The sequence below is a fragment of the Scyliorhinus canicula genome, chromosome 1 (assembly GCF_902713615.1).
Source record: "Scyliorhinus canicula chromosome 1, sScyCan1.1, whole genome shotgun sequence".
NCBI classification, from domain to species: domain Eukaryota; kingdom Metazoa; phylum Chordata; class Chondrichthyes; order Carcharhiniformes; family Scyliorhinidae; genus Scyliorhinus; species Scyliorhinus canicula.
The window spans coordinates 190,685,143-190,709,610 of NC_052146.1; the positions used below are offsets into that span (position 1 = coordinate 190,685,143).

At 52.9% G+C, this 24,468-nt stretch overlaps 1 protein-coding gene across 1 annotated transcript in view; it reads left to right on the forward strand.

The window, feature by feature from the left end:
• The window catches only part of LOC119970464 (ras-related protein Rab-32-like), a 36,556-nt gene that overhangs the window by 3,407 nt on the left and 8,681 nt on the right, over positions 1–24,468 (forward strand). The window contains exon 2 of the mRNA XM_038805115.1: positions 19,785–20,065. Coding sequence (XP_038661043.1) covers positions 19,785–20,065 — 281 coding nt within the window. The remainder of the gene's footprint in view (positions 1–19,784; positions 20,066–24,468) is intronic.

The window sequence follows — 24,468 nt, forward strand, 5'->3', positions numbered from 1 at the left end:
AGAGAAAGAAACCCGAGGAATCACATTTGGAATGAAACTACCTGTTCTACCTGTATGGGAGGAAATTCACTTTATTGACAGACCATCGCCCACTAATAAAGATTTTTGGACCTCCTATCGGGATTCCATCACTGGCAGTGAGCAAAATGCAGACGTTGGCATTGTTCTTGTCAGTACACACACGTATTGTCAGTCAAACCTTCATGGGAGCACAGGCAGACTCTCCCGACTATGCTTAATAAATAGTTCATTGATAAGCAGTTGGTGTGGAAACATTTTCTACTTCGAGCAAGTCGATAACAGTCCTGGAACAGCAGGGCAGGTGAAGAAGCATACCAGAAGTGATCCAATACTGGCAGAGGTTATGGATACTTGGAGACAAAACTTCAGGAACAAACCCTGAGTTAAAGCCATATCCCACCTGAAGATTTGAATTCCCCGTACAGACAGGTTGTCTCCTCTGGGGAATGAGAGTCATCATTCCAACATTATTAAGAGAATGTGTATTAAACCAATTATACAAAGGCTACTGTGATATTGTAAGGATGCAGAAGATTGCCAGGAGCTATTTTTGGTCAGGGTTGGATGCCAAAATCAAGCAGAAAGCAGAAGAAATGTGTTTGTCTTGCGGAAAAGTGCGTAACCCGCTGTCATTAGCCTTACTGCACCCGTGGGAATGGCCAGAAGAGACCTGGCAACAGGTACATGGGGGTTATTCTGGACCATTGTTTCTCATTCTGGTCGATGCTCACTCCAAATGGCCTGAAGTTGTTATCATCCAGTCTACGTTCTCAAAGAAAGCAATTGAGAGATTGGGTGAAATCGTCTGCCGATTTGGTTATCCTGAACAAGTGGTGAGTGACAAGTTCAAGTTCATAAACTACTTGAAGGAGAATAAAATTCAGCACATCTGGTCCACTCCTTATCACTCATAAATGGTCTGGCAGATTGTTTTATACAGACGATTAAACATTCATTAAAGTTAACCAGAGAGCAAAGTTCATGGTCTTAACACTTCAGCCAATTCCTGCTCACGTACAGGAATACTGCGCACTCAACAACCCAAGTTTCTCCGGCGTTGCTAATGATTAAACGGCAACTGCACACAGCATTTGATTTGTTAAAACTGCCCATGATAAAATAAATTGTCAAGAAAAGCAGCAAGATCAGTTTATATGACAGGAGAACCAAGGGAAAACATTGTGCTTTTAACCAGAGTCAAGACGTTGTGGCAAAAATTATACCACAAGGGAAGAGTGGATTGCTGCCAGCATCTTACCAGAGACAGGAATGGTCTCTTATACCGTACAAACCCGAGGCAATCTAATATAGAGAAGGCATTTGGAACAACTTTTGCCAACATTCCAGCTGTGGCCAAGAGACTAGCTGGACCTTCCCGACAACCTGACACTAACTGAACCAATTGAGGAAAGCAGCACCTCAATTGTGAATCAAATACCGAGTCCACCACGGATTACCACATCGATACCCATGATGTGGAGATGCCGCCTTTGGACTGGGGTGGGCACAGTAACAAGTTAATTAGGTTAAAGCCCAACAAGTTTATTTGCAATCACTAGCTTTCGGAGTGCAGCTCCTTCCTCAGGTGAGACTGAGTGAGTGTGAGGGAGGCTGGATGAGTGAGCGAGTGTGAGGGCAGCTGGGTGAGTGAGCGAGTGTGAGGGCGGCTGGGTGAGTGAGAGGGCGGCTGGGTGAGTGAGCGAGTGTGAGGGCGACTGGCTGAGTGTGAGGGAGGCTGGGTGTGTGAGGGAGGCTGGGTGAGTGAGCGAGTGTGAGGGAGGCTCGGTGAGTGAGTGAGTGTAAGGGAGGCTGGGTGAGTGAGTGAGTGTAAGGGAGGCTGGGTGAGTGAGCGAGTGTGAGGGCGGCTGGGTGAGTGAGCGAGTGTGAGGGCGACTGGCTGAGTGTGAGGGAGGCTGGGTGAGTGAGCGAGTGTGAGGGAGGCTGGGTGAGTGAGCGAGTGTGAGGGAGGCTGGGTGAGTGAGCGAGTGTGAGGGAGGCTGGGTGAGTGAGCGAGTGTGAGGGCGGCTGGGTGAGTGAGCGAGTGTGAGGGAGGCTGGGTGAGTGAGCGAGTGTGAGGGAGGCTGGGTGAGTGAGCGAGTGTGAGGGCGGCTGGGTGAGTGAGCGAGAGTGAGGGCGGCTGGGTGAGTGAGTGACTGAGGGCGGTTGGGTGAGTGAGTGACTGAGGGAGGCTGGGTGAGTGAGCGAGAGTGAGGGCGGCTGGGTGAGTGAGTGACTGAGGGAGGCTGGGTGAGTGAGCGAGTGTGAGGGCGACTGGGTGAGTGTGAGGGAGGCTGGGTGAGTGAGCAAGTGTGAGGGCGGCTGGGTGAGTGAGCGAGTGAGGGCAGCTGGGTGAGTGTGAGGGAGGCTGGGTGAGTGAGTGTGAGGGCGGCTGGGTGAGTGAGCGAGTGTGAGGGCGGTTGGGTGAGTGAGCGAGTGTGAGGGCGACTGGGTGAGTGTGAGGGAGGCTGGGTGAGTGAGTGTGAGGGCGGCTGGGTGAGTGAGCGAGTGTGAGGGCGGTTGGGTGAGTGAGCGAGTGTGAGGGCGACTGGGTGAGTGTGAGGGAGGCTGGGTGAGTGAGCAAGTGTGAGGGCGGCTGGGTGAGTGAGCGAGTGTGAGGGCAGCTGGGTGAGTGAGCGAGCGTGAGGGCGGCTGGGTGAGTGAGCGAGCGTGAGGGCGGCTAGGTGAGTGTGAGGGAGGCTGGGTGAGTGAGTGTGAGGGCGGCTGGGTGAGTGAGTGCGAGGGAGGGTGAGTGAGCGAGTGTGAGGGCGGCTGGGTGAGTGAGCGAGTGTGAGGGAGGCTGGGTGAGTGAGCGAGTGTGAGGACGACTGGGTGAGTGAGTGCGAGGGAGGCTGGGTGAGTGAAGGTGCATGGGTGAGTGTGTGAGGGTGGCTGGGTGAGCGAGTGTGAGGGCGGCTGGGGTGAGTGAGCGAGTGTGAGGGCGGCTGGGTGAGTGAGCGAGTGTGAGGGCGGCTGGGTGAGTGAGCGAGTGTGAGGGCGGCTGGGTGAGTGAGCGAGTGTGAGGGCGGCTGGGTGAGTGAGCGAGTGTGAGGGCGGCTGGGTGAGTGAGCGAGTGTGAGGGTGGCTGAGTGAGTGAGTGCGAGGGAGGCTGGGTGAGTGAGCGAGTGCGAGGGCAGCTGGGTGAGTGAGCGAGTGCGAGGGAGGCTGGGTGAGTGAGCGAGTGCGAGGGAGGCTGGGTGAGTGAGCGAGTGCGAGGGAGGCTGGGTGAGTGAGCGAGTGCGAGGGAGGCTGGGTGATTGAGCGAGTGTGAGGGCGGCTGGGTGAGTGAGCGAGTGTGAGGGCGGCTAGGTGAGTGAGCGTGAGGGCGGCTGGGTGAGTGAGCGAGTGTGAGGGCGGCTGGGTGAGTGAGCGAGTGCGAGGGCGGCTGAGTGAGCGAGTGTGAGGGCGGCTGGGTGAGTGAGCGAGTGTGAGGGCGGCTGGGTGAGTGAGTGAGTGCGAGGGAGGCTGGGTGAGTGAGCGAGTGCGAGGGAGGCTGGGTGATTGAGCGAGTGTGAGGGCGGCTGGGTGAGTGAGCGTGAGGGCGGCTGGGTGAGTGAGCGAGTGTGAGGGCGGCTGGGTGAGTGAGCGTGAGGGCGGCTGGGTGAGTGAGCGAGTGTGAGGGCGGCTGAGTGAGCGAGTGTGAGGGCGGCTGGGTGAGTGAGCGAGTGTGAGGGCGGCTGGGTGAGTGAGTGAGTGCGAGGGCGGCTGAGTGAGCGAGTGTGAGGGCGGCTGGGTGAGTGAGCGAGTGTGAGGGCGGCTGGGTGAGTGAGTGAGTGCGAGGGAGGCTGGGTGAGTGAGCGAGTGCGAGGGAGGCTGGGTGATTGAGCAAGTGTGAGGGCGGCTGGGTGAGTGAGCGTGAGGGCGGCTGGGTGAGTGAGCGAGTGTGAGGGCGGCTGGGTGAGTGAGCGAGAGCGAGGGCGGCTGAGTGAGCGAGTGTGAGGGCGGCTGGGTGAGTGAGCGAGTGTGAGGGCGGCTGGGTGAGTGAGTGAGTGCGAGGGTGGCTGGGTGAGAATATAGAGAAGGCATTTGGAACAACTTTTGCCAACATTCCAGCTGTGGCCAAGAGACTAGCTGGACCTTCCCGACAACCTGACACTAACTGAACCAATTGAGGAAAGCAGCACCTCAATTGTGAATCAAATACCGAGTCCACCACGGATTACCACATCGATACCCATGATGTGGAGATGCCGCCTTTGGACTGGGGTGGGCACAGTAACAAGTTAATTAGGTTAAAGTCCAACAAGTTTATTTGCAATCACTAGCTTTCGGAGTGCAGCTCCTTCCTCAGGTGAGACTGAGTGAGTGTGAGGGAGGCTGGGTGAGTGAGCGAGTGTGAGGGAGGCTGGGTGAGTGAGCGAGTGTGAGGGCGGCTGGGTGAGTGAGCGAGTGTGAGGGCGGCTGGGTGAGTGTGAGGGCGGCTGGGTGAGTGTGAGGGCGGCTGGGTGAGTGTGAGGGCGGCTGGGTGAGTGTGAGGGCGGCTGGGTGAGTGTGAGGGCGGCTGGGTGAGTGTGAGGGCGGCTGGGTGAGTGTGAGGGCGGCTGGGTGAGTGTGAGGGCGGCTGGGTGAGTGTGAGGGCGGCTGGGTGAGTGTGAGGGCGGCTGGGTGAGTGTGAGGGCGGCTGGGTGAGTGTGAGGGCGGCTGGGTGAGTGTGAGGGCGGCTGGGTGAGTGTGAGGGCGGCTGGGTGAGTGAGAGGGCGGCTGGGTGAGTGAGAGGGCGGCTGGGTGAGTGAGAGGGCGGCTGGGTGAGTGAGCGAGTGTGAGGGCGACTGGCTGAGTGTGAGGGAGGCTGGGTGAGTGAGCGATTGTGAGGGAGGCTGGGTGAGTGAGCGAGTGTGAGGGCGGCTGGGTGAGTGAGCGAGTGTGAGGGCGACTGTGTGAGTGAGTGTGAGGGCGACTGGGTGAGTGAGTGTGAGGGCGGCTGGGTGAGTGTGAGGGCGGCTGGGTGAGTGTGAGGGCGGCTGGGTGAGTGTGAGGGCGGCTGGGTGAGTGAGCGAGTGTGAGGGCGGTTGGGTGAGTGAGAGGGCGGCTGGGTGAGTGAGAGGGCGGCTGGGTGAGTGAGAGGGCGGCTGGGTGAGTGAGAGGGCGGCTGGGTGAGTGAGCGAGTGTGAGGGCGACTGGCTGAGTGTGAGGGAGGCTGGGTGAGTGAGCGATTGTGAGGGAGGCTGGGTGAGTGAGCGAGTGTGAGGGCGGCTGGGTGAGTGAGCGAGTGTGAGGGCGACTGGGTGAGTGAGTGTGAGGGCGACTGGGTGAGTGAGTGTGAGGGCGGCTGGGTGAGTGTGAGGGCGGCTGGGTGAGTGTGAGGGCGGCTGGGTGAGTGTGAGGGCGGCTGGGTGAGTGAGCGAGTGTGAGGGCGGTTGGGTGAGTGAGCGAGTGTGAGGGCGGTTGGGTGAGTGAGCGAGTGTGGGGGCGACTGGGTGAGTGTGAGGGAGGCTGGGTGAGTGAGCGAGTGTGAGGGCGGCTGGGTGAGTGAGCGAGTGTGAGGGCGGCTGGGTGAGTGAGCGAGTGTGAGGGCGGCTGGGTGAGTGAGCGAGCGTGAGGGCGGCTGGGTGAGTGAGGGCGGCTGGGTGAGTGAGCGTGAGGGCGGTTGGGTGAGTGAGCGAGCGCGAGGGAGGGTGAGTGAGTGCGAGGGAGGGTGAGTGAGCGAGTGTGAGGGCGGCTGGGTGAGTGAGCGAGTGAGGGCGGCTGGGTGAGTGAGCGAATGTGAGGGCGGCTGAGTGAGTGAGTGCTGGGGAGGCTGGGTGAGTGAGCGAGTGTGAGGACGGCTGGGTGAGTGAGTGTGAGGGCGGCTGGGTGAGTGAGCGAGTGCGAGGGAGGCTGGGTGAGTGAGCGAGTGCGAGGGAGACTGGGTGAGTGAGCGAGTGCGAGGGAGGTTGGGTGAGTGAGCGAGTGTGAGGGCGGCTGGGTGAGTGAGCGAGTGTGAGGGCGGCTGGGTGAGTGAGCGAGCGTGAGGGCGGCTGGGTGAGTGAGCGAGTGAGGGCGGCTGGGTGAGTGAGCGAGCGTGAGGGCGGCTGGGTGAGTGAGCGAGCGCGAGGGAGGGTGAGTGAGTGCGAGGGAGGGTGAGTGAGCGAGTGTGAGGGCGGCTGGGTGAGTGAGCGAGTGAGGGCGGCTGGGTGAGTGAGCGAGTGTGAGGGCGGCTGAGTGAGTGAGTGCTGGGGAGGCTGGGTGAGTGAGCGAGTGTGAGGACGGCTGGGTGAGTGAGTGTGAGGGCGGCTGAGCGAGTGCGAGGGAGGCTAGGTGAGTGAGCGAGTGCGAGGGAGACTGGGTGAGTGAGCGAGTGCGAGGGAGACTGGGTGAGTGAGCGAGTGCGAGGGAGGCTGGGTGAGTGAGCGAGTGCGAGGGAGGCTGGGTGAGTGAGCGAGTGCGAGGGAGGCTGGGTGAGTGAGCGAGTGCGAGGGAGGCTGGGTAAGTGAGCGAGTGCGAGGGAGGCTGGGTGAGTGAGCGAGTGTGAGGGAGGCTGGGTGAGTGAGCGAGTGTGAGGGAGGCTGGGTGAGTGAGCGAGCGTGAGGGCGGCTGGGTGACTGAGCGAGTGTGAGGGCGGCTGGGTGAGTGAGCGAGTGTGAGGGCGGCTGGGTGAGTGAGCGAGTGTGGGGGCGACTGGGTGAGTGAGCGTGAGGGCGGCTGGGTGAGTGAGCGAGCGTGAGGGCGGCTGGGTGAGTGAGCGTGAGGGCGGCTGGGTGAGTGAGCGTGAGGGCGGCTGGGTGAGTGAGCGAGCGTGAGGGCGGCTGGGTGAGTGTGAGGGCGGCTGGGTGAGTGTGAGGGCGGCTGGGTGAGTGTGAGGGCGGCTGGGTGAGTGTGAGGGCGGCTGGGTGAGTGTGAGGGCGGCTGGGTGAGTGTGAGGGCGGCTGGGTGAGTGTGAGGGCGGCTGGGTGAGTGTGAGGGCGGCTGGGTGAGTGTGAGGGCGGCTGGGTGAGTGTGAGGGCGGCTGGGTGAGTGTGAGGGCGGCTGGGTGAGTGTGAGGGCGGCTGGGTGAGTGTGAGGGCGGCTGGGTGAGTGTGAGGGCGGCTGGGTGAGTGAGAGGGCGGCTGGGTGAGTGAGAGGGCGGCTGGGTGAGTGAGCGAGTGTGAGGGCGACTGGCTGAGTGTGAGGGAGGCTGGGTGAGTGAGCGATTGTGAGGGAGGCTGGGTGAGTGAGCGAGTGTGAGGGCGACTGGGTGAGTGAGTGTGAGGGCGGCTGGGTGAGTGTGAGGGCGGCTGGGTGAGTGTGAGGGCGGCTGGGTGAGTGTGAGGGCGGCTGGGTGAGTGAGCGAGTGTGAGGGCGGTTGGGTGAGTGAGCGAGTGTGAGGGCGGTTGGGTGAGTGAGCGAGTGTGGGGGCGACTGGGTGAGTGTGAGGGAGGCTGGGTGAGTGAGCGAGTGTGAGGGCGGCTGGGTGAGTGAGCGAGTGTGAGGGCGGCTGGGTGAGTGAGCGAGTGTGAGGGCGGCTGGGTGAGTGAGCGAGCGTGAGGGCGGCTGGGTGAGTGAGGGCGGCTGGGTGAGTGAGCGTGAGGGCGGTTGGGTGAGTGAGCGAGCGCCAGGGAGGGTGAGTGAGTGCGAGGGAGGGTGAGTGAGCGAGTGTGAGGGCGGCTGGGTGAGTGAGCGAGTGAGGGCGGCTGGGTGAGTGAGCGAATGTGAGGGCGGCTGAGTGAGTGAGTGCTGGGGAGGCTGGGTGAGTGAGCGAGTGTGAGGACGGCTGGGTGAGTGAGTGTGAGGGCGGCTGGGTGAGTGAGCGAGTGCGAGGGAGGCTGGGTGAGTGAGCGAGTGCGAGGGAGATTGGGTGAGTGAGCAAGTGCGAGGGAGGCTGGGTGAGTGAGCGAGTGTGAGGGCGGCTGGGTGAGTGAGCGAGTGTGAGGGCGGCTGGGTGAGTGAGCGAGCGTGAGGGCGGCTGGGTGAGTGAGCGAGTGAGGGCGGCTGGGTGAGTGAGCGAGCGTGAGGGCGGCTGGGTGAGTGAGCGAGCGCGAGGGAGGGTGAGTGAGTGCGAGGGAGGGTGAGTGAGCGAGTGTGAGGGCGGCTGGGTGAGTGAGCGAGTGAGGGCGGCTGGGTGAGTGAGCGAGTGTGAGGGCGGCTGAGTGAGTGAGTGCTGGGGAGGCTGGGTGAGTGAGCGAGTGTGAGGACGGCTGGGTGAGTGAGTGTGAGGGCGGCTGGGTGAGTGAGCGAGTGCGAGGGAGGCTAGGTGAGTGAGCGAGTGCGAGGGAGACTGGGTGAGTGAGCGAGTGCGAGGGAGGCTGGGTGAGTGAGCGAGTGCGAGGGCGGCTGGGTGAGTGAGCGAGTGCGAGGGAGGCTGGGTGAGTGAGCGAGTGCGAGGGAGATTGGGTGAGTGAGCGAGTGCGAGGGAGGCTGGGTGAGTGAGCGAGTGTGAGGGCGGCTGGGTGAGTGAGCGAGTGTGAGGGCGGCTGGGTGAGTGAGCGAGCGTGAGGGCGGCTGGGTGAGTGAGCGAGTGAGGGCGGCTGGGTGAGTGAGCGAGCGTGAGGGCGGCTGGGTGAGTGAGCGAGCGCGAGGGAGGGTGAGTGAGTGCGAGGGAGGGTGAGTGAGCGAGTGTGAGGGCGGCTGGGTGAGTGAGCGAGTGAGGGCGGCTGGGTGAGTGAGCGAGTGTGAGGGCGGCTGAGTGAGTGAGTGCTGGGGAGGCTGGGTGAGTGAGCGAGTGTGAGGACGGCTGGGTGAGTGAGTGTGAGGGCGGCTGGGTGAGTGAGCGAGTGCGAGGGAGGCTAGGTGAGTGAGCGAGTGCGAGGGAGACTGGGTGAGTGAGCGAGTGCGAGGGAGGCTGGGTGAGTGAGCGAGTGCGAGGGAGGCTGGGTGAGTGAGCGAGTGCGAGGGAGGCTGGGTGAGTGAGCGAGTGCGAGGGAGGCTGGGTGAGTGAGCGAGTGCGAGGGAGGCTGGGTGAGTGAGCGAGTGCGAGGGAGGCTGGGTGAGTGAGCGAGTGTGAGGGAGGCTGGGTGAGTGAGCGAGTGTGAGGGCGGCTGGGTGACTGAGCGAGTGTGAGGGCGGCTGGGTGAGTGAGCGAGTGTGAGGGCGGCTGGGTGAGTGAGCGAGTGTGGGGGCGACTGGGTGAGTGAGCGTGAGGGCGGCTGGGTGAGTGTGCGTGAGGGCGGCTGGGTGAGTGAGCGAGCGTGAGGGCGGCTGGGTGAGTGAGCGTGAGGGCGGCTGGGTGAGTGAGCGTGAGGGCGGCTGGGTGAGTGAGCGAGCGTGAGGGCGGCTGGGTGAGTGAGCGTGAGGGCGGTTCGGTGAGTGAGCGTGAGGGCGGCTGGGTGAGTGAGCGTGAGGGCGGCTGGGTGAGTGTGAGGGCGGCTGGGTGAGTGAGCGTGAGGGCGGCTGGGTGAGTGAGCGTGAGGGCGGTTCGGTGAGTGAGCGTGAGGGCGGCTGGGTGAGTGAGCGTGAGGGCGGCTGGGTGAGTGTGCGTGAGGGCGGCTGGGTGAGTGAGCGTGAGGGCGGCTGGGTGAGTGAGCGTGAGGGCGGCTGGGTGAGTGAGCGTGAGGGCGGCTGGGTGAGTGAGCGTGAGGGCGGCTGGGTGAGTGAGCGAGAGGGCGGCTGGGTGAGTGAGCGTGAGGGCGGCTGGGTGAGTGAGCGTGAGGGCGGCTGGGTGAGTGAGCGTGAGGGCGGCTGGGTGAGTGAGCGTGAGGGCGGCTGGGTGAGTGAGCGTGAGGGCGGCTGGGTGAGTGAGCGTGAGGGCGGCTGGGTGAGTGTGAGGGCGGCTGGGTGAGTGAGCGAGAGGGCGGCTGGGTGAGTGAGCGAGAGGGCGGCTGGGTGAGTGAGCGTGAGGGCGGCTGGGTGAGTGAGCGTGAGGGCGACTGGGTGAGTGAGCGTGAGGGCGACTGGGTGAGTGAGCGTGAGGGCGGCTGGGTGAGTGAGCGTGAGGGCGGCTGGGTGAGTGAGCGTGAGGGCGGCTGGGTGAGTGAGCGTGAGGGCGGCTGGGTGAGTGAGCGTGAGGGCGGCTGGGTGAGTGAGCGTGAGGGCGGCTGGGTGAGTGAGCGTGAGGGCGGCTGGGTGAGTGAGCGAGAGGGCGGCTGGGTGAGTGAGCGTCAGGGCGGCTGGGTGAGTGAGCGTGAGGGCGGCTGGGTGAGTGAGCGTGAGGGCGGCTGGGTGAGTGAGCGTGAGGGCGGCTGGGTGAGTGAGCGTGAGGGCGGCTGGGTGAGTGAGCGAGAGGGCGGCTGGGTGAGTGAGCGTGAGGGCGGCTGGGTGAGTGAGCGTGAGGGCGGCTGGGTGAGTGAGCGTGAGGGCGGCTGGGTGAGTGAGCGTGAGGGCGGCTGGGTGAGTGAGCGTGAGGGCGGCTGGGTGAGTGAGCGTGAGGGCGACTGGGTGAATGAGGGCGGCTGGATGAGTGAGCGTGAGGGCGGCTGGGTGAGTGAGCGAGAGGGCGGCTGGGTGAGTGAGCGTGAGGGCGGCTGGGTGAGTGAGCGTGAGGGCGGCTGGGTGAGTGAGCGTGAGGGCGGCTGGGTGAGTGAGCGAGAGGGCGGCTGGGTGAGTGAGCGTGAGGGCGGCTGGGTGAGTGAGCGTGAGGGCGGCTGGGTGAGTGAGCGTGAGGGCGGCTGGGTGAGTGAGCGTGAGGGCGGCTGGGTGAGTGAGCGTGAGGGCGGCTGGGTGAGTGAGCGAGAGGGCGGCTGGGTGAGTGAGCGTGAGGGCGGCCGGGTGAGTGAGCGTGAGGGCGGCTGGGTGAGTGAGCGTGAGGGCGGCTGGGTGAGTGAGCGTGAGGGCGGCTGGGTGAGTGAGCGTGAGGGCGGCTGGGTGAGTGAGCGTGAGGGCGGCTGGGTGAGTGAGCGTGAGGGCGGCTGGGTGAGTGAGCGAGAGGGCGGCTGGGTGAGTGAGCGTGAGGGCGGCTGGGTGAGTGAGCGTGAGGGCGGCTGGGTGAGTGAGCGTGAAGGCGGCTGGGTGAGTGAGCGTGAGGGCGGCTGGGTGAGTGAGCGTGAGGGCGGCTGGGTGAGTGAGCGTGAGGGCGGCTGGGTGAGTGAGCGTGAGGGCGGCTGGGTGAGTGAGCGTGAGGGCGGCTGGGTGAGTGTGCGTGAGGGCGGCTGGGTGAGTGAGCGAGTGTGAGGGCGGCTGGGTGAGTGAGTGTGAGGGCGGCTGGGTGAGTGAGTGTGAGGGCGGCTGGGTGAGTGAGCGTGAGGGCGACTGGGTGAGTGAGCGTGAGGGCGGCTGGGTGAGTGAGTGTGAGGGCGGCTGGGTGAGTGAGCGTGAGGGCGGCTGGGTGAGTGAGCGTGAGGGCGGCTGGGTGAGTGTGCGTAAATAGTATAATAATGCGCCTGAAGCCAGCAGTACTATGCCCTAGAGTTATAATTATAGACCTGAAGCCAGCAGCGCTGTACCCGAGTATTATAAGAACAGACTTGAACCCAATTTAACATATTGACATTTCTAAAACAATTGCGCGGGTCAACGCATAAAATACCCCCTAAAATAACAACAAACAAACCACGTACCCCACCTCTCCCGCCCTCTCCCCAATAATAACCCTTGTACTAAATTCCCTGTCCTTACTTAACATTAGCTCAACAACAGCTCCAGGGTCCCAGGTTCGATTCCCGGCTGGGTCACTGTCTGCGGAGTCTGCACGTCCTCCCCGTGTGTGCGTGGGTTTCCTCCGGGTGCTCCGGTTTCCTCCCACAGTCCAAAGATGTGCGGGTTAGTTGGATTGGCCATGCTAAATTGCCCGTAGTGTCCTAAAAGGTGGGGTTAAGGGGGGGGGTTGTTGGGTTACGGGTATAGGGTGGATACGTGGGTTTGAGTAGGGTGATCATTTGCTCGGCACAACATTGAGGGCCGAAGGGCCTGTTCTGTGCTGTACTGTTCTATGTTCTATTACCATGCCTCCTATTTCCCCCCCCCCCTTTTTTTTTCCCTTTCCCCCTAACTGCTGACGTTCAGTTTTTGTTAAAGAAATCGATGAACAGCTGCCAACTCCTGTATTGATCCTCTTTGAGCGACCTTGATTTTCTCCAGACTGAGAAACCCTACCATATCACTGACCCACACTCCTGATTTCGGGGGATCTGAGCCCCTCCATCTCAGCAATGTCCGTCTCCGGGCCAGCAGAGAAGAGAAGGACAGAATATCAGCCTCCCTCCCCCCTTTGCCCCCGGATCTTCCGACACCCCAAATATTGCTAATTCTGGACTCGCAGTTACCCGACCTTCCAGGACATCCGACATAACACCTGCAAATCCCTGCCAGAATTCCCTCAGTTTCGGACATGCACAAAACATATGAACATGGTTGGCCGGGCTACCCCCACACCGCCCACATCTGTCCTCCACCTCCTCGAGGAACCTACTCATCTGAGCTACCGTCATGTGGGCCCTGTGGACTACCTTGAACTGAATCAAACTAAGTCTAGCACAGGACGAGGATGCATTTACCCTTTCAAGGCTTTATCCCACAGTTCAGTTTCCAGCTCCCCTCCTAGCTCCTCTTCCCACGTCCTCTTCACGTCTCTGATAGGGGCCCCTTCCCACTCTAACAATTCCCTGTACATGTCCGAGACCTTCCCACCTCTAACCCCTGTTTTTGACAACAGTTTATCCTGTAGTCCCCTCAGGGGGAGGCGAGGAAAGCTTGGGACCTGTCTCCGTACAAAGTCCCGGACTTGAAGATACCAAAACCCGTTCCCACCTGGCAAATCAAACTCAATCCTGCCTAAAATATCCCATAGATACTTCCACTCCACTCGGTCGAAAGCCTCCTCCGCGTCTATGGCAACTACCACCTCAGCCTCGCGCCCTTCCGCTGGCATCATAATTACATTAAGGAGCCGTCTAAAGTTGGATGTCAAGTGCCTGTCCTTTACAAATCCTGTCTGATCCTCCCCAATTATCTCCGGCACACAATCCTCCATTCGAGTGGCCAGGATCTTTGCCAATAATTTGTTATCTTCATTCAAAAGGGAGATTGACTTGTACAATCTACAGCTCTCCGGATTCTTGTCACGCTTCAGGATGAGAGAAATTGATTCCTGTGATAACGTTGCGGGGAGTAATCCCAGCTCCTTGGACTCGTTGAAAGCCTTAACCAGGAGCGGCCCCAGTAACCCAGAGAACTTCTTATAAAATTCCACTGGGAACCCATTTGGTCCCGGGGCTTTACCCGATTGCATTGCCTCCAGTCCCTCTATCACCTCCCCAAGCCCAATCAGGCCCCACAGGCCCTCCACCAGCTCCTCATTTACCTTCAGGAACTCAAACCGCCCCAAGAATTGATTCATGCCCTCCTCCCCAACCGGGGGTTCCGACTTGTATAGCTGGCTATAAAATTCCCGGAACACTTCTTCACCGCCCCCGGATCCGTCACCGTCTTCCCCCTCAAATCCTTTATTTTCCCTATTTCTCTCACTGCCTCCTGCTTACTCAGCTGATGTGCCAGCATCCTGCTAGCTTTCTCCCCATGTTCATACATTGCCCTTTTTATCCTCCTCAGCTGTCCCTCCACCTTTCCTGTGGAAAGGAGCCCGAACTCCATTTGAAGTCTCTGATCGCTCTGAAGTCTTCTGGTCGCCACATTACCAGAAGGATGTGGATGCCTTGGAGAGGGTGCAGAGGAGGTTCACCAGGATGTTGCCTGGTATGGAGGGTGCTAGCTATGAAGAAAGGTTGAGTAGATTAGGATTGTTTTCGTTGGAAAGACGGAGGTTGAGGGGGGACCTGATTGAGGTCAACAAAATTATGAGAGGTATGGACAGGGTGGATAGCAACAAGCTTTTCCCAAGAGTGGGGGTGTCAGTTAAAAGGGGTCACGATTGCAAGGTGAGAGGGGGAAAGTTTAAGGGAGATGTGTGTGGAAAGCTTTTTACGCAGAGAGTGGTGGGTGCCTGGAACGCTTTACCAGCGGAGGTGGTAGAGGTGGGCACGATAGCATCATTTAAGAAGCATCTAGACAGGTATATGAATGGGCGGGAACAGAGGGAAGTAGGCCTTGGAAAATAGGAGACAGGTTTAGATAAAGGATCTGGATCGGCGCAGGCTGGGAGGGCCGAAGGGCCTGTTCCTGTGCTGTAATTTTCTTTGTTCTTTATTCTTTGATACTCCTTCAGGAGCTCCTCATTTGGAGACTCTGAATATCTCCTGTCCACCTGTAAGATTTCTCCCACCAACCTGTCCAGCTAATAATAGACCTGAACCCAGCATCACTGTACCCTAGTATTATAACAGACCTGAACCCAGCATTACTGTACCCTAGTATTATAATAATAGACCTGAACCCCGCAGTTCTGTACCCTAGTATTATAATAACAGACCTGAACCCAGCATTACTGTACCCTAGTATTATAATAGAAGACCTGAACCCAGCATTACTGTACCCTAGTATTATAATAGACCTGAACCCAGCAATGCTGTGCCCTAGTATTATAATAACAGACCTGAACCCAGCATTACTGTACCCTAGTATTATAATAATAGACCTGAACCCCGCAGTTCTGTACCCTAGTATTATAATAACAGACCTGAACCCAGCATTACTGTACCCTAGTATTATAATAATAGACCTGAACCCCGCAGTTCTGTACCCTAGTATTATAATAGAAGACCTGAACCCAGCATTACTGTACCCTAGTATTACAATAACAGACCTGAACCCAGCATTACTGTACCCTAGTATTATAATAATAGACCTGAACCCAGCATTACTGTACCCTAGTATTATAATAATAGACCTGAACCCAGCATTACTGTACCCTAGTATTATAATAATAGACCTGAACCCCGCAGTTCTGTACCCTAGTATTATAATAGAAGACCTGAACCCAGCATTACTGTACCCTAGTATTATAATAGAAGACCTGAACCCAGCATTACTGTACCCTAGTATTATAATAATAGACCTGAACCCAGCATTACTGTACCCTAGTATTATAATAGAAGACCTGAACCCAGCATTACTGTACCCTAGTATTATAATAATAGACCTGAACCCAGCATTACTGTACCCTAGTATTATAATAGAAGACCTGAACCCAGCATTACTGTACCCTAGTATTATAATAGAAGACCTGAACCCAGCATTACTGTACCCTAGTATTATAATAATAGACCTGAACCCAGCAATGCTGTGCCCAGTACTTTAATAATAGACCTGAACCCAGCATTACTGTACCTTAGTATTATAATAATAGACCTGAACCCAGCATTACTGTACCCTAGTATTATAATAGAAGACCTGAACCCAGCATTACTGTACCCTAGTATTATAATAATAGACCTGAACCCAGCATTACTGTACCCTAGTATTATAATAGAAGACCTGAACCCAGCATTACTGTACCTTAGTATTATAATAATAGACCTGAACCCAGCATTACTGTACCCTAGTATTATAATAGAAGACCTGAACCCAGCATTACTGTACCCTAGTATTATAATAGAAGACCTGAACCCAGCATTACTGTACCCTAGTATTATAATAATAGACCTGAACCCAGCATTACTGTACCCTAGTATTATAATAGAAGACCTGAACCCAGCATTACTGTACCTTAGTGTTATAATAGAAGACCTGAACCCAGCAATACTGTACCCTAGTATTATAATAATAGACCTGAACCCAGCATTACTGTACCCTAGTATTATAATAATAGACCTGAACCCAGCATTACTGTACCTTAGTGTTATAATAGAAGACCTGAACCCAGCAATACTGTACCCTAGTATTATAATAATAGACCTGAACCCAGCATTACTGTACCCTAGTATTATAATAATAGACCTGAACCCCGCAGTTCTGTACCCTAGTATTATAATAATAGACCTGAACCCCGCAGTTCTGTACCCTCGTATTATAATAGAAGACCTGAACCCAGCATTACTGTACCTTAGTATTATAATAATAGACCTGAACCCAGCATTACTGTACCCTAGTATTATAATAGAAGACCTGAACCCAGCATTACTGTACCTTAGTATTATAATAATAGACCTGAACCCAGCATTACTGTACCCTAGTATTATAATAGAAGACCTGAACCCAGCATTACTGTACCCTAGTATTATAATAGAAGACCTGAACCCAGCATTACTGTACCCTAGTATTATAATAATAGACCTGAACCCAGCATTACTGTACCCTAGTATTATAATAGAAGACCTGAACCCAGCATTACTGTACCCTAGTATTATAATAGAAGACCTGAACCCAGCATTACTGTACCCTAGTATTATAATAATAGACCTGAACCCAGCAATGCTGTGCCCAGTACTTTAATAATAGACCTGAACCCAGCATTACTGTACCTTAGTATTATAATAATAGACCTGAACCCAGCATTACTGTACCCTAGTATTATAATAGAAGACCTGAACCCAGCATTACTGTACCCTAGTATTATAATAATAGACCTGAACCCAGCATTACTGTACCCTAGTATTATAATAGAAGACCTGAACCCAGCATTACTGTACCTTAGTATTATAATAATAGACCTGAACCCAGCATTACTGTACCCTAGTATTATAATAGAAGACCTGAACCCAGCATTACTGTACCCTAGTATTATAATAGAAGACCTGAACCCAGCATTACTGTACCCTAGTATTATAATAATAGACCTGAACCCAGCATTACTGTACCCTAGTATTATAATAGAAGACCTGAACCCAGCATTACTGTACCTTAGTGTTATAATAGAAGACCTGAACCCAGCAATACTGTACCCTAGTATTATAATAATAGACCTGAACCCAGCATTACTGTACCCTAGTATTATAATAATAGACCTGAACCCAGCATTACTGTACCTTAGTGTTATAATAGAAGACCTGAACCCAGCAATACTGTACCCTAGTATTATAATAATAGACCTGAACCCAGCATTACTGTACCCTAGTATTATAATAATAGACCTGAACCCCGCAGTTCTGTACCCTAGTATTATAATAATAGACCTGAACCCCGCAGTTCTGTACCCTCGTATTATAATAATAGACCTGAACCCCGCAGTTCTGTACCCTAGTATTATAATAATAGACCTGAACCCAGGAGTACTGTAACCTAGCATTGCAATAACAGACGTGAACCCAGCAGGTAATAAAGCACACAGTGGTCCGAGACTTTATAAATAACGGCAGAGAGTACAGAAGCAAGAAAGTTATGGTCCCTGTAAAGTAATGACTCGGCCTGAATAGACCAGTGGCTAATTAAATGGTCGCTGCCAAGGCTGCCATCTCAATTCAGAAGGCAGCCTACTCCTATGAGCAGTTGGCTCAGTTAGACAGCTGTCAGCTGAGCAGTGCCATTGCTTGTGATGACCATGCGGTCATGAGGCACAGGTGGTGCTGCTACCACTAGGGGGGCCGCTCCATTAGTGATGGAGTGTCCAAAAGGAGGGCTCTTTGGGTGGTCGCAAAGTGTCACTGGGTGGCTTCTCCACACAGTCGAGCCCAACGTCCCCACCCCCTGCCCTCCCCCTATGGGCAGAATGTCCTTGGACCTGGGGTGGCCTTAATAGGCCTGTTTAGTGGCTCAATTGATATCCCGGTGGGCAGCCAATCTACCAACCTTCCTTCTGTTGGCAAAAATGGCATTGTGGCCATTGTGACTGGGCATGCCCCTCTTGCCTTCCCATGCTATGTTGTCAGCTTTCCCTCCACCCAGTATGTTGCTAACAGGCTGATGTAATTCCAGCTATTTTACAAAGAAAGTGGAGAATTGGGGCTTGTTTTTAGCACAAAGAAGAGTAAGATTTAATAGAGGTGTTCAAAAGCATGAAGGGCAAGGGAGATTGACAAATTTTTGGTCTCTCAGGTAATTGAAGGGACATGGGGTGCAAGCAGGAAAATGGATTTGAAGCCCAAGATTAGCCATGGTGGTATTGAATGGTGGAGCTCACTTGACAGGCCAAATGGTCAACTCCCATTTCCTATGTTCTTTAATCGAGTCTATAAGGAGAAACTTTTCCAATGGCAGTAGGACTGGTAAACCAGAGGATGCAGATTGAAGTTAATTGACAAAAGAACCATGGGCAAAGTGACAGAACGTCTTTTTCTACAGCAAGCTGTTGTGATCTGGAATGTACTGCCTGAAAGGAGGTGAAAGCAGACTCAAGAGAATAAAATAAAAACTTGAGTAAATAAATGACATGTTTCCAGTAGACACAAGGCACCACTGGTGAAGAAAATGAAACAAGTTTTATAAATATCTAGTGTAGGTGATTGGCCGAACTAAATTCAGAAAGTGTCTTTCATTCTGTGTGCCTTCTGTTGAAATGAAGCTCCTTTATAAACTGTATTTTGCCTGCCTCAAATGTATTTGTCACTGTTAGAACCTCACATTATACTCTATTCTGAACCATTTACAGACTATTCATGTAAATATTTGTATCTGTTTACTTCAAAGTCAGTTCTCCCAAACAAGATTCTCTGATTTTAACTGCACTCAAATCCTATTAAGCCATAGAATGTTATTGGTTCATAGTACTGCGCTAAAGTTAATGGATCCCTCAACTTTTGTCAGATGCAATGCTGTTCAATTCACTTATTTCCATGCACAATCATTTCTCATCGATAATACTCAGACATTAGGGGCAGACATTAAATCATGATTTCTTAACATGGCAATTACAAAGCTACCTGTTTATATTGGAAAGCTTATTTTCCCAAGATACAAGGACATTTCATTATTAACCTTTAACTCTCACAATGTCAAACATACACTCCCCAGGACTTCCAACACACCACACTGGCTGCAACAGTATAAGGATCACCTTCACCTTCTCAGGGCAGCAAGGATGGACCAGTATATAGCACCTGGCCAGTCTCACCCACACCCTAAGAACAATAGTACAAATACTGGGATGAATGTAAGAAATTGGTATATATAGTATTTTATATCTGTTGCAGTAAGTTTTTGAAAAACTTGAGTTTGGGTATGTATTTTATGCAATAATATTATCAAAGAACCTAGGTTCAGACACTGTCTGCTAAAGCTGTAAGTAAGAGGTTATAAAAGGTGAGGAAATTATTAATTTTACCCATTTACTTGCCGTCATAGAGACGCCCTGGAGAGTAGATAATTTATGAGGGATTGTATGTAGCCCTATCTAAGCAGGTGATGGAACATCACAGTGGGATACAGATGATGTAATTAATGGGAGGAGCCAGGTCTGTCTGTAGTTTGCTGGATGCTTAATGTTTTTAAGTTGAACAGCAGCTTAGACAAATGCTGTCAGGTTGAGCAGAAGTGTCTGACAAGGCAGAAGGATTTTCATGTTGGTCCAAAGGTCTGCAGAGATAAGCAAGTAATCCTGTTCGGCTGACTTTATTTATAAGTGGCATTTGAACTATATTGGGGGTTGCATAATTGGAGTGAGTAGCAGGTATAGATAGTAAGTTTTTCTTTGTGTTTAAGAACTGTTTAACTGATCATTTTAAAGCTATTTTCTTTGAAGTTAATGTGGTTAATTCTGTGTTTAAATTAGTTTGTTTCAACATAAAAGAGACCGATTGCTCAGAGTCATCACTCCTGGGGTGAAGTATCCTTTCCTCACAGGTTTACGAATTTAAAAAAATGTGTTTTCGGCTCTTGTCTGGGATCCTAACAAATGTTGGAGAATGGTCCGGGATCTTAACAATACATTGAAGGTGGAGCTTAATAAGTATATGAAGGAGAAATTAATAGAAGTATACATTAATAGTGTTAGATAAAGTAATGTAAGAAGAGGATCATGTGGAGCATCAAAGGCAATATGGACCAACTGGGCTGAATGGCCTGTTTCGGTATTGCGCACACTATGTTAATTGAGGGGTGGGGAGAAAGAAAAATTGTCCTTATTTGTGGAATTTATTGCATTTAGTTTTGGGTAATTTTTGGCTGCGCAGGTCAAGAACGATTCGGCAACATGACGAGGGTGTATTATAAAGAAGCTGTTGGTGCATTCGTAGTCTTTGATGTATCCAGACGCTCGACATTTGATGCAGTTCTGAAATGGAAGAGCGACTTGGACAGTAAAGTCAAGCTGCCCAATGGGGAGCCAATCCCTGCCGTGCTCTTGGCAAACAAATGTGATGAGCAATGGGATGATTTGGAGAATAGCCCATCGACGATGGATCGTTACTGCAAGGAAAATGGCTTCATAGCGTGGTTTGAAACCTCAGCAAAGGTTAGTGACAATTTGCCATCTGCCTGGGACACACCAGCAAGATAGCACCATACCCAATATTACAACACAATGTTGCTTCCTGACCAAGTGTCAGTCATTTCTCAGTTGTGGCACCCTTACCTCTGAAATAGAGGTTGGGAGGAGTGACACTCCCAGTAATGTTCTGGGTGAGTTATGCTATCGAAGGTGGAGTTTTTCAGATCAGCTGAGTCTGTCGTCTCTAAGGTGGATGTGAATGACCGCAATGCAATATTTTTAAGAATAACAAAGGAATAAACGTGATGTCTTGGCTAAAATGTGTCCCCCAACACGAATCAAATATGTCAATTAGGAACATAGGAACAGCTCCTTGAGGCTGTTTGTCATTTAAGGGGATCATGGTTCCTCTGCGACCCAATTCCATGAATCTGCCTTCACTCTATATGCCTTAATATCTTTAGCTATAAAAATCTATCAATCTAGGCTTTAAAATTAACAATGGCTCCAGCAGCAGTTGCCATTTGCAAAAGCAAGTTCCGAACTTCTCTTACGTTTTTCAGGTACAGGAGTTTCCTAACTTCTGAAAGGTTTGGATCAAATTTTTACAGTGTCCCAATGGGCTGGACTGGTCGCTCTTTACATCGACACTATTCTGATGATCCCCATGCAGAACAATAATGCGAATGAAACAAATCCCCAAATGACAGCAATAGAAAGAAACCTACAGGCAAGATTTTACATTTAAAAACTTTCACCATAATAATCAAACCCAAAATGAACATAGGATGAAACATGCATTGACAGACAAATGGCATTCAGTAGAAACTATATTGTACACTAGCTGGTACAACAAAGATAGGCCTCACACATTCCTTCAGCTGCCCCTCCACCATTTTTGGCATCAAGCAGCTGCAAAATACCATGCTATACTAAGTGTGAAATTTAATACCATCCCCATGGTGAGTTTGATGGTCAAAGGCGTTTAGTTGGGCAGGTGGGGCCTCTCCCTAAGTTGTGATGAGAAGGCCCATGGATGACTTTCCTGTCCTTCTGCCAGTGGAGGCCTTTAATGAAAATGAAAAAATGAAAATCGCTTATTGTCACGAGTAAGCTTCAATGAAGTTACTGTGAAAAGCCCCTAGTCGCCACATTCCGGCGCCTGTCCGGGGAGGCTGGTACGGGAATCGAACCGTGCTGTTGGCCTGCTTGGTCTGCTTTAAAAGCCAGTGATTTAGCTGAGTGAGCTAAACCAGCCCCTAATTAGTAGTTAATGCCCACCGAAGGGCCCCGTCCAATTGCCATGGTGTTCACCCAGTAGCGGGTGAGGGCCCTGCCATGAGGCAAGCTTGAAAAGTGAGCCTGGGTGTGATTCCTTGGGGGCTTCCAGGGAGGGGGGGTTACCTCATTTAAAAACATTCAGTGCCTGATTGAGAGACTCAGCATCAAGAAGGGAGTGCCCACTGAACCACCTTTCCGACCATGTTGATCATTCTCCCCACCCCCCCAGGATCTCCACCCCCCTCCGCCATCACCCCCCCAGCGCCAGAGTCCATGCAATTTTAGGCCTCGGGCGGATGAAATACTAGGAGCAGCCACTTCTCCCTGGTGACGCTGCTGATCAATAAAGGGCCGCCAGCCTTTAATTGGTTGGTCCCACTCGGCAAGTGGGATTTCCGCCCCTGGGGAAAGGCCTTGACCCTGGAAAAAAAAGGCTCATTAAGTGCTGCACGTAACTTGGGACCCTGGAGCTGTGAAGAAACTGTGCTAACCATTGTGCTACTGTGCCGCCCCTTCACCATCATAACAATAATCCTGCCAGAATTAAACATTAGCATGACCTACAAATTGGATAGTCACAACAATATAAAGGTCATCATTCCTTTTAGCCGTTTGATTATTTTCTGTGCCCTGAGCTGGAATAGTGTGTACCGTTCTGGGTGCCACGCTATCGGAAGGATGTGAACACATTGGAAAGTGTGCAGAAGAGATTTACAAGTATGGCTCCAGGGGTGAGAAACTCCAGTTATGAGGATAAATTGGAGAGGTTGGGACTGTGTTCCTTGGAGAGAATAGGACGAAGAGGAAATTTGAAAGAGATGTTCAAAATCATGAGGGGGCTAGACAGAGTAGATGGGGAGAAACTATTCTGATTCATAAAAGAATCAAGAACAAGAGGGCACAGACGGTGGGATTTACACCACCCCGTCACGTGTTTATCGATGGCGGAGGCAGCCTGCCAATGAGATCATAGAATTCATAGAATTTACAGTGCAAAAGGAGGCCATTCGGCCCATCGAGTCTGCACCGGCTCTTTGAAAGAGCACCCTACCTAAGGTCAACACGTCCACCCTATCCCCATAACCCAGTAACCCCACCCAACACTAAGGGCAATTTTGGACACTAAGGGCAGTTTATCATTTCCAATCCACCTAACTTGCACATCTTTGGACTGTGAGAGGAAACCGGAGCACCCGGAGGAAACCCACGCACACACGGGGAGGATGTGCAGACTCCGCGCAGACAGTGACCCAAGTCGGAATCGAACCTGGGACCCTGGAGCTGTGAAGCAATTGTGCTATCCACAGTGCTACCGTGCTGGTCTCACCATTGTCAGTGGGTTTGACAGCTGACTGCACCCCTTGACTGGCGGATTCAGTGAAGATAACGCCATTGAATGCCAAGGGGTGATGATTAGATCCCGTCCGCCAGTGTGGGACTGGCATTTTCCGCCGGCGTGAACAGCCGGTAAATCCCAGAATTAAAGTGATTTGGAAAAGAAGTGAATGTGATTTGAGAAAAAAACCATAATGCTCATTTGGAGTGTCGTTGCAGACACAATGGGCCAAATGGTCTCCTTCTGCACCACTACAATTCTGTGATGCTGTAAATATTTTAATGGTCTGTGTACCTGGACCTCCAAATTCTTTAGATCGCCACCTGTTTCCAGTTTTTCAACAACAACAGCAAAACCTAGACTTATATAGCACCTTTAACATAATGCAAGGCACTTCACAGAAGCATTATAAAACAACATAATACGCCGAGCCACAAAAGGAAATATTAGGTCAGATGGCTTGGTCAAGAAGGAAGGTTTTCAGGTCTTAATGAAGGAAAGTGAGATACGGAGGGGAAGAGGTGGGGGCTAGGGTATCCCAGAGCTTGGGGCCGAAGCAACTGAAGCCAGAGCCACTAATGGTGGAACAATTAAAATTGGGGTGGACAAGAAATCCAAGAGTGGTTGCGTCTTGGAGGTTTATTTAGAAAATACTCCTATTTTTTTATTGGTCCGAAGTGGATAACTTCACATTTGCCTACATTGTAATTAAATTGCCACAGTTTTGCCCATTCTTATTCAATCAATATCCTTTTGTAATTTAATGCTTCCATCTATTCTTGCAAGATGACCTATCTTGGTGTCATTGGCAAATTTGGATAGGTGGCTGACTCCCCATCATCATAGTTGTGAATAAATAGAGTAAAAAGTTGAAGGCAGATCTGTGCAGAGTACCTCTGTCAGAGTGTAATTTTTCCATTTCTGTTACCTGGCTTACAATAACTTTCTTGAGTTCCTGCCCTTGACTCAATAATAAACCCCTTGGGATGTCTGGCATGCTGGCCCCTTTCTCGACTGTAAGTACTGAAGCAGAGTAATATTTCAGCCATTTCCTTATTTACATTGACAACATTACCATTATTAGTTTTCAGGGGCCCATGGGGAAAAAGCAAGATGTGTTCATCTTGCTATCACTTGCAAGTTGTTTTCAGACTCACTATTTGCTTTGTCATTTTCCCTTTCACCGCGATTTGTGCTTTTTGCAGTTTTGTATGCTTTTTCTCTCAGTTTTATGTTGTATTTTACTAGTTGTCCATGACTGTATTTACTGGCAAGTAGAACCTCAGGAGTATAAACAGGTTGTGTATCAGAAATTCTTTGTTGAATGCCTTCCACTGACCTCTCATTTTTCCCATTAACAGATTTGCCCAGTTTCACTGTGGGCAGTCTCTGTCTCACCCCATTGAAGTTGGCCTTGACTAAACCTCGAATTTTAGTAACTACTTCACCCTTCCATTCTTTCAAACTCCACATGAAACTGGATTAGACTATGATCACCAATAATGCTCCTGGCTATTAACTAAATCTGGTTTATTACTCATTACTTAATCTAATATGGCCTGCCTCTTTGATGGTCCTAGGATATACTGGGCGTGATCCAACAGCCATGTTGCGTCAGAAAAGCAGCTCGCTGTGGCACAGCATGGTTGATGAAAGCCGGAGACCCCACTCCTGGGATCTACCTGGCTTGTCATGTCTCGCGAGATCTAACACGATCTCGTGAGGCATTGTGATGGAAGTCCCACTCGCAATGGGCGGGATCATCTTTTGGCAAATCTGCATATTAGAGCGAGGCAGTAAGCCTCACTTT